The sequence below is a fragment of the Temnothorax longispinosus genome, chromosome 12 (assembly GCF_030848805.1).
Source record: "Temnothorax longispinosus isolate EJ_2023e chromosome 12, Tlon_JGU_v1, whole genome shotgun sequence".
NCBI classification, from domain to species: domain Eukaryota; kingdom Metazoa; phylum Arthropoda; class Insecta; order Hymenoptera; family Formicidae; genus Temnothorax; species Temnothorax longispinosus.
The window spans coordinates 12929759-12939841 of NC_092369.1; the positions used below are offsets into that span (position 1 = coordinate 12929759).

The 10083-nt window shown below is 37.8% G+C and overlaps 1 protein-coding gene across 1 annotated transcript; it reads right to left on the minus strand.

The window, feature by feature from the left end:
* Nucleotides 1–3094: 3094 nt before the first annotated feature.
* Nucleotides 3095–6547, minus strand: LOC139823042 (protein Fer3). Its single transcript, XM_071795312.1, has 4 exons — nt 6046–6547; nt 5142–5296; nt 4589–4748; nt 3095–4110 (listed from the first exon to the last, which is right to left on the minus strand). The coding sequence occupies exons 1-4, from the start codon at nt 6091–6093 to the stop codon at nt 3958–3960; spliced, it is 516 nt and encodes a 171-aa protein (XP_071651413.1). The 5' UTR covers nt 6094–6547; the 3' UTR covers nt 3095–3957.
* Between the last annotated feature and the right edge of the window lie 3536 nt (nt 6548–10083).

Genomic DNA, 10083 nt, shown 5'->3' on the forward strand with positions numbered 1-10083 from the left:
GGGCAACCACCACTACCACCACTACCGATACCGGCACCACCACCGCCGTACCATAACCAGCGGCTGCGAGCCGGCATCAGGAACAGCAGCAGCAGTAGCAGCAGCCAGCAGCAGCACCAGCAACCAGCGGTAGCCACCACCACCACTACCACCACCATCACTATCACCACCACCACTATCAACCACCCACTACCGTCGGCGGTGTCGAGCACGACCAACGAGATACTGTTCACCCACCCACCACGATATAGGTACTACAACGGCCGACTAAACTTCTCGGTAACTTTATATAGGTGGTCCCTTATAACGCGATAACTCTTCGTGATCCACCGCTGGGATATTTAAAGATCCTGTGCGCACATATAAGTATGTAGGGTCGGCCCTTGATGATGATATTGCGCGGACGCGATACCTTCAGGGTCGGATGATGATTTAAGAGGAGGAGGATAAAAGAAAAAGAAATGAGAACGCGGGTTCGGTTTAGTCGCGTAGCATATATATTATTTGAATTTTCATCTGCTTTTAACAAAATGGTACTAAAAGAGTGAGTGAGAGAGGCAGAGAAAGGCTAGGAAGGAAAAGAAGGAAAGAAAGAGAGACGAAGAGATCACTCGGAGCAGTCAGCACCACGTGACTGACGCGTGGTACCGCGAACGATTCGCGCAGTATCGCAATGATCTCGGCGTCATTAGCAGCGTCGACCGATCGCAAGAGAGGCGGCCGGTCGGCGCGAACGGAGACCACCTGTTAGGCGCCAACGGTATATCACGGGTAATACTTCGCCGATGATAAGATAACGCTCGAGTAGAAACGGATGACCAATTTGTCCCACCCACGCGAGATATTTATCTCGGAATCCTCGGGAGCAAGGTTCGCCATAGATCTTCACTTTTGTTCGCAAAAACGATATCGCTCGCACATATTTGTAACGTCGTAGATTGTAATTGCCTGAGAGCGAAGAAAAACTGATGTCGGACGACCTACACATGGAGAACGATCTCCAAATTTATTCGCAGCTATATTTTTCGCAATGCAGAAATTTCGATGGTTCTCCACTCTTTGATAAAAAAAAAAAAAAAATAGATCGAATTTGTAGAGCTACTCATTATAGCTCCAGCGATATTTCCCGCTATCTCATTAATATTTAAAATAATCGTATGCCATAATTACCGATTTTGAATACTTAAAATAATTGAATGATGTAATAGTATTTTTTCAATTAATTATATTAATTACGAAATTGGTGCCACAAGAATAGGTATATTCGTTATTTATCTAATATTGTAAGAAAAATTACCAATTTGAGTTTTAAAAAAGGAATTTGGGAAATGTCTTTTCAGATTGAAAAAAGTCACACGATGATATAACTATCTTATTAATCAAGATTATCTTTACGTAATTTCTTCAATTTTATTCGATATATACAACGAACGCACCGCGTCAACCTGATCTCGTGTACGTCGCACAGGAAGTCGATCCTTCGATCGCGCATTGGGATCACGTGGAAGAAGGACGGCGACATGGTTCCTGAGTTACCTTTGACACGCTGGATAACGCATCGCATCGCATCGCGTCACCGAAACGCCTGATCCGCCGCTCTCTCATGACGGAGAGGCGCAAAAGGGAGACGCGAGAGGAAAGGGATAGAAAGAGAGGCGAGGTAGCCGTAAGCATATTGATCAGGAGACAGTAGTTGGCCGCATGCCACGTGGTGATGCTACGAGAGGCGCCGGCCTCTCCACCTATTATGAGCCAAGGCTCCTATCTTCGCGTTTCTTCTTTTTCCCGCGGGTTTCACCCCCCGACGCCATCCGCCGTTGTCTTTCTCCCTTCCGTCCCCTCTGGGGTTTCCATCTGCCCCTCGCCCTCTTCCCTCCCCCCTGTCTCTCCCACAACCCGACAGAGAGCCCTTTTAGCCCGCGTTATTTTACCGCTCCCCGCTCTCCTCTGCGTGTACTTTATCTTCTTGTCTTCTCGGGACTTGTCTTTATTCCGAACGTGGCATCTAGAATGCGTAACGCTCGCCATGTGTGTATACGTATACATGTGTAAATACATGTACATATTCGCTCGTATACATATGCGAAAGGTGAATGCGTGTGGCCCGTTCTGGCGCTTATGCGAACGCCGCCACGCATGCGGGGCCCACCCTCAGCATCTCTGTCTCTTTCTCTCTTTCTTTCTCTCTTTTTCCGTATCTTTCTTCCCCTTCGAATACCCGCGACTTCTCGACTCCCGATCGAGAGCGTTAAAATTGAGACGTCAGCCTAACAAGCTCACTCGCATCGTTCGAGCGTCTCCATTCTGTCTTCTCTCCCTTTCTCGCGAGCGAGCGATCTTCCAGCGGCAATCTTAAAAGAGAAAGAAAAGAGAAAAATAATCGGCAAAAAGGGGGGAAAAAGAAAAGATCAAAGGGGGCCCTGTTAAACGGTCGGCTCGGCACAGAGAGAAAGGAGACCGCCTTCTTGGGTGGCCACCGGTTCCTCCCAGTCAACCCTTTATCCCCTTATAGCGCGATCACGTCCTATACGTCCTATAGTATCGTCCTCACGGTCGGTCTTCTGATCTCGCGAGATTATACCATTCTGTCAACGCAGGGTTGATAAGAAAGGGTATATTTGCCGACGTCGAGTAAATCGAAGGGTTATCTCGCGCAGGTTCCACCGCTATCGAGCGATGCACGTGCAGAGTTCCTCTTTGTACAGCTCGTTCCCTTCAGTCGCGTATTGCCGTTGAAGTAAACTTTAATTTCGTATAAAAGATGGAAAATTGAATGATCGCGATTCCGAATTCAATTAAATAATAAACACTTGCATTAAATGAATTTGTTCACGTACTTTGGAACGCATTTTGAAATGCACAAAATCACGTTATACGCATATACATATTTTAGACGCATAAAGATGCCTTAATATAGTGTAAAGACATATCCAATATTGCCGTGCAATTTTACAAAAATTAAATTCTATTTTATATAAAAGTATACAGTCTCAAAATCTTATGGTTTTCTGATTGAAAATTTAGGGTGATAAGTAATTTCAGATCACTTTCAGGATCCAAGTACAAACGCAAAACTCTCGCAGAATGCCAGATATAATGTTATCATTTAAATCTTTATTTTAACTTATTTTGACACTTATTTATTTCCTCAGTTTTGGTAATCAGCGACAAATAGTATATATATTATACATTCAGCAATTATATTATTAAAATAAAAAATAGCAGCGATGTAAGATGGGGTTGCATTGCATTAACAAAGGCAAGTACGGGTCGCAATGAATATATTCTTATCAACAAGTATCGGAAAAGTATAATTTCTTAATTTTACAAATTCGATATGTATGAGATTCCCATCGTTTGCCGATTAACTTTCTCAACACTGAAGTTCTCAACATCAAAGTTGTGTAAAATGTTTCTTTTTTTATTTCGCTGCAGTCCAACGCCATCTTATAATATACAGCGTGTATTTACGAAGAATAAACGACAATGGAGCTTAATTTTATCCTTTAATATTGCAATCATCCCTTTCAATCGTAAGAGATTTGCAATAATCGACACGATAAAGCGTTACAAGATTATCGTCTGCATAATAAGAAAAAAGGTTTGATTGAGAATTTAATCCTTTCGATACTAGAACATGTTTCGAGGGATGCTCGAAAAATTCATTAGAATTTTAATACTATTTTTCCATTCCATTTCTGAACAATGTCGAATAGTGATATAGTATCGAAAAAATTAATGGAGTAGTAAGTAAGACGAAAAGGATCGAGTAATATAATTGTGGAAGAATGTGCTATATACGAACGTGTGTTAAATTACATTTCGAGACTTAACGCTATAATACTAATCAATAATGGAAGACTGGATTTCGCCGACTAGAAGTTTTTCGCCAATAAGACATTGACTTGCATAGGTTCATGAGCGCCTCGTTAATCGTGCAAAAGGAGAGAAAGAGATTCAATTCGGTAAATAGTACTCCCGTGGTATGTACTCCGGTTTTGGACTACTTGGTTCGATACCGAGTAGTTCACCCATGAAGGCGATGTATGTGATCGCTAGACGCAATGTTTCGATTCTTGAGAGCCGTTTCTCGTAGGCGAATGTCGGTACCTGGACACGAGAAATGATTGGATTAACGAATCAGAAACGGGAAGGAAAAACTCACTTTTTTTATTATAATTAATTTGTATAATTAATAAAATGTTATCAATACCTATTATCAATATTATATTATACATATACTATATATTTTTAAGCAAAAATTGAATTTTTATAAATTTTACTTGTAGTAACTTTACTTTTCATCATAACTACAATTATTTTAATTTTATCACGCTCAATTTATTTGTATAATTAAATTATTATTTTATTTTAATAATTTCTATTTTTTACATTTAGTTTTAAAAAGCTTTTTATATCTTCTCTTTAAAAATGTGTTATTTTATTCAAACTATTTGTTAATATTTAAAATATATAATTAAATTTGACAAGTCTTGATAATTTATAGATATATAGACTAATCACAAATTAATATAGAAATACACGTTTAATAACTTAAATATTTTATTTTTAAAATAAAAGTACTTACTTTCCTGCGGAGTTTGTCGAAGGCCTCATTCAAATTGAACATCCTACGTCTCTCTCGGATATTCGCGGCTCTCCTCTGTGATACTGTCGCCACTCGACGTCTTGGTTTCTTCGTCGTCGACGACGGCAAATTTGGCGAACGGCCGTTCGGCGTATAACGACTAAAAATTCCAGAATTTTATACACAATTTTATCAAATGATTGCAATATAGTAATCGGTACTGAGGATCTTTTACGCGCATTCATGAAAGCTCAACAGATAAAAAATAATACCATATTCTAACCGGATATATAGAGGAAAGTCAAAAGGTAAAGGGATTCTTGGAAAGTAAAAAAGAGAAATTAATAATTCTTGCAGAAATTTTGTAGTGGTCGTTTTCCTACGTAGTGCAGAAATAATTTTGCACCAGACCAAAATCCTTCTTTCAGAACAAAACAATAAAACCACAACAAAACGTTATGTAAGAATTAATAAATCTTCTTCTAAATATCCCTTTACCTTTCGACTCTCTCTCTTGTGGACAGTTCCACGTCAGCTTCGTGGAATGAATTACCTTTGGTGCAACAACGCGCAAGGTTGCCTGTACAATCCGTGCTCGTTCACGTGCGGATGAGCAGGCGGCTGTGCCTGGTACAAAACGGAACTGTCCCACATCGGGTAGCTGGCGATCTCACTGCCGACGTACTGCGACATCTCCGCCGCGATTACCTGTTACATGTAGGTTTCAAAGAACACATGAGATTTCGTCTGAGAGAATCGGTCGCAATACAAGCCGCGCGAGAATCCGGAAGATATCTACAGCGCTTCTAATAGATTATACATAATTAGAAATAAAATTACATTTAAAATATAAATATTATAATTTTATTGACTTATAATTTATTTTCTAATCATATCACAAATTTATTAAATCATAAAATAATTAAGATATATTTTTTTAGATGTTATTATAATATAATGACTGTAATATCATAAATCTTTTAAATTATGATAAAATATAATCAGGAAATTTTTTTAAATATCCTTGCACCTTTTGCATCCTGTGATATTCGCGTGAAATGTATCTGACACCTTTATCAACTTCGTTTAACTTTAATCGAATTAATCCAATCTTTCAGTATTAGCTAGATAGATTAATCACCGATTGAGATAATCGGAGTTTGATCGAAATCACTCTTAATTTCGACTTAATAATTAACTGTTAATTATTAAAATGCATCACATCGGATTGCAATTGTAATCTGATCCTGATGTATATCTCACTTGATTATTGGCGATATGTGCGTTAATCACTCTGCTCCAATTATCACAGGCAGTATTTTTCGGTTCATTTATAATTTAATTATAGTCAAATCGACAGCGAGAAAACATGCCGATAACGATCGCCTTCTCTCTTTTCTGTCTTGTTTATAATTAATAAGTTAGTGACACCGTGAATCGTGTTGTGCGGAACTCACTGGTGCTTGATTTCCATTGATCTCCCACAGCGGTTCGGTGTAGCTCATATCCCGCTTCCTGTCCAGCGACGAGCGGATACCACCAGCGTGCTTGACTCACTCACTTACAGAGGATGGAAAAAAATTAAAAAAAAGAGGGGGTAATCGCGCGCGACGACACTCGGACGACGTCCTGCGACGTTTCGGGGCCCAAGCGTCCCGTTCTTCTGAGAACCCTCCACCGGGATAGTGCATTTTCGGAAATTTCGTGGACACCCCCCCCCCTTCGGGGGTAACCGCCCCCTTCGTGATCACCGAATGCGCGCGGAACGCTCATCGCGAGACGCGTGCGCCGCGACGCAGCCACGACATTGGGGGCCCCCTCGTACCCCTCGTATCCCCGTTGGGCGGTGCTTACCGCGACGCGGCCTACCGGTGCCGCGAGAGCAGATCTCGGGTATCGACCGAAAGATTGTAAGATGGAAGCGATGGACAGGAACTGAACAACGCTAAAATCGAGCTTTTCGGCCTGGCGAATAAGGATGCGTTATTTGGACTATAAATATAATGTAAGGTCAATATGTACAATAAGAATTTTTTGTTTTGTTTCTTTTTTCTCACATCAATATGTAATCAGGACCACCGATTAACGAGGATCTCGGTAAATTTTGAAACCGCGGTATCGCAATACCATCAGATAAAGAAGTTTACCGTGTGTACGACTAGTTAAATTGCAACGATAACGTAACTCAAAAAATTAAGTTTTTCAAAAAATGAATTTGAATGTTTTGAATTTATTAAAATTTTGTAATATTATTTTTAAATGTGATTTTGGTGTAATAATTGATTAGAAAAATAAAAAGATCTAACTATAGGTATAGGTATTAGCTCTTTATTCAGTATATTAAATTCTCATCATTTTTTGCAAACAAATTAAAAATCCTAATTTTTCAGTTATGTTATTGTTGTAGGAAATGAGTGATATGTAGGAGTGATAAATGAGGAAAAGAAAAGAAACGTATGAAAATTTCTATCGCACCTTCATCCGCGCATTAAATTGATTTTTATATTGGTTTATGCTGAATTTATAGTTTGTAATAAACAAGCTAATTAGTTTTTTCAATGTGTTGGCCGGATTTTTCGTCTCCTTCATTAGTCTTTTCTTCGGAGAAAAATATGTTGAGCTATCGCGAGAATCTGCAGATAGAGGAATTATATAAAGAAATTAAAAAGTTTGTTGCCTTATCTTAATGAAATCTTGATTGATTGATTTCAATTTACGTCGACAATGTTGATAAAATGATGACAATGTTGATACATAACGAGCTAAATATTAAAACTCGTCACCTAAAAATTTTCGAATAATTCATGATCTGCAGAATATGCTTTCGTACTTTAAACTTCCAACTCACAAATAACGAATTTGATTTTTACTCTGAAAATTCCACTTACGTACACAAATAATTAATTTGAGCCGCTATATTTTCAATGGATCACAATATTTAATATACACTGCTTCGAGTAAAGGGAAAAAATAAAGAAAGACGTGATTAAACTGAATAATGCAATGTATTATTACTGACTAAAAAATATTTAACGATAAAATACAAATTGTTAAAAAATTTGCATTTAGATTTGTAAAGATTAAGTATATATGTGTGTGTGTGAAAGAATGGATTTAAGACTATATAAAACAACAAATAAAGAGTAACAAAGTTTTGTGTTCATGGAGCTGTTCGCAAAAAATATGCTTTATACTCTATTCTACATCTCGAATAATTTTATTTTATTTTTATTTTTATAATTGCTGCTTTTTGAAATAGTATGTGTTTACAGCTCCAATACGTGTATACTTTGTCGTTTGTTAAGATTTAAAGTTGAAAATGAGAATTTTGATTTCATCTATCTTTTACTGATAATTCAATATCTATATTCTAATGAGATTTCTCTTATTGCATGCGAGTATTGCATGCGACGTTTTACGGGATTATTCTGATTGAACGCAGTTAAAATAAAATAGATCAATTCTTAGAGATCTATCTATCTATTATATAACATTAAACCATTATTACATTTAATAACACTTGACATTAATTTGTACCTGAATACATGTTTTTTAACATATACCATATCTATCGTTAAATATTAATTTATATTATGCGTTGCGATATTAATTGACTTCTATTTTTTTCCTACGTGCGTCGGTTTCTCGCGTTAGATCACCCTCTCATCGCAACTGCTCGAGGGATTTCCGCGACGAATCCGCGTAATAAGCGTCAGGAAAGTCTGGAAAGATCCGTGACGAAATCCTATAATTTTGCTCATAGGCGTGACCCCGTTGTGGGCGACGATGCAACGGGGTCGGGTGCATTGTTAGCGACGCATCAAAATCGGATCGGACGAACACGTGCGAAATCCGAAGGACGGCGTTTACGCGACTCGCTCCGATTATCCCGTTTATTCCCGTGAACTTGCTAGAAATCGCCCTATTTTCGTCATGTAGGGTAGTACAGGGTGCGAACGGAATTTCGGGGAAAGATTTAGCGTAGATTGTTTCTTAACAAAGATCAGATACAATATCAATTTTAATCATATTTCTTTTCATTTTTCCTTATATTCATACTATGTAATTAAATATTGTGACCTATTATTTATTATTAAAAATATAGTGATTCAAACTAATAAGATAGACAGAGACGACTTCTAAGAGTAAGAAATAAATCATTTACGTTCCATGAATTAAACTTCGAGTAGAGAGTAAATAATAAGTAACAATACATAACAATAATACAATAATAACAAAATTTTGAGCAAGCAATGTCGTATAACTAGAACTGGAAAATGATGGTAAATAACGGCTTTCCGAAATCTCAGTTCCGAAGCAATTTTGTAATAAATATTTAAGGCGCTCTTCGTGAAAATTACAATAAAAATGCGGGAATAAGACACAACGGAGTGAAGAATGTCATTTAATTTTAATGTGGATTTTTCTAATCCAGCTTCGAGAAATTAGAATTTTCAGAAATTAATCTCTCTCGACGTGAACTTCCACCTGGCCCGTTTCTCTTCTGCGAAATGTGCGAATAAAATTTAATTTCGCGTTTGATTTTATATATCGTATCTCGTATCATATCGGTCGCTTCAGAAAATGACGGCGGAAAGAGCTGGAGCTTACCGGCGCCGACGCCTGGAACATCGATCCGGGGCGTCAGCTTGCAGTTATGTATATAGTTCATATTACAGCAGAGGGTTGTATTAAACATCCACGTCGTTCTCTACTCTTACGCCTACAGTTCCATACGGATTCCCTTTATCAAATATTTTGAATGATATTACGTTTACGCATAATACTTTTCTTCGCGCTTCGAACTCGTCATATTTGTTCGTACGATTTCGTCGCGACATAATTATAAAATCGATTCTGCTGTGAAATGTTCAGTCAACCCTTTCAGAACTTGAAGATATATAACTGTATAAATTATAACTTATTTTAAGATATATATTAAATATAAATTATATATGTAACAGATTAATTTTCTCAGATTTTTAAAAAGACTCGGTCAAAGCGATGTGTTATAGACTCTATAAATCTAGAAAGAAGTTTCAGGGTTCTTTCTACCAAGAAGAGGGCAAATATTTGCAAAATGTAGAAAAGAGGTTTACTTATGCCAATCCAGAAACATTCATGCTTCAGTATACAACGAATGCTCATGCATAAACATTTAATTTATTTATTTGAGATACATAAATTTCTTAATATCTCTTAGTATATATTCTTTTACTTCTAACTACATGAACAAAATAGTTTTACATAAACATAAATCTCTCGAACGAGACATTATTATAACTCCAAGAATATCGCAACGAGTTCGGCTATCCAGACGATAAATCTGCACACTCAAAACGACAATCGGAAAACGATTTGTCGACGTCGCGCTACTGCGAGGCGAAAATACCAGAGGGGTTTCGGGGGCGAAAAAAAATATGGCGGGGGGGGATAAATCATACGCTACTCGCGCGACGTAATTAGAGCGTTCCCGGGACGCGGAAATGTCGCGA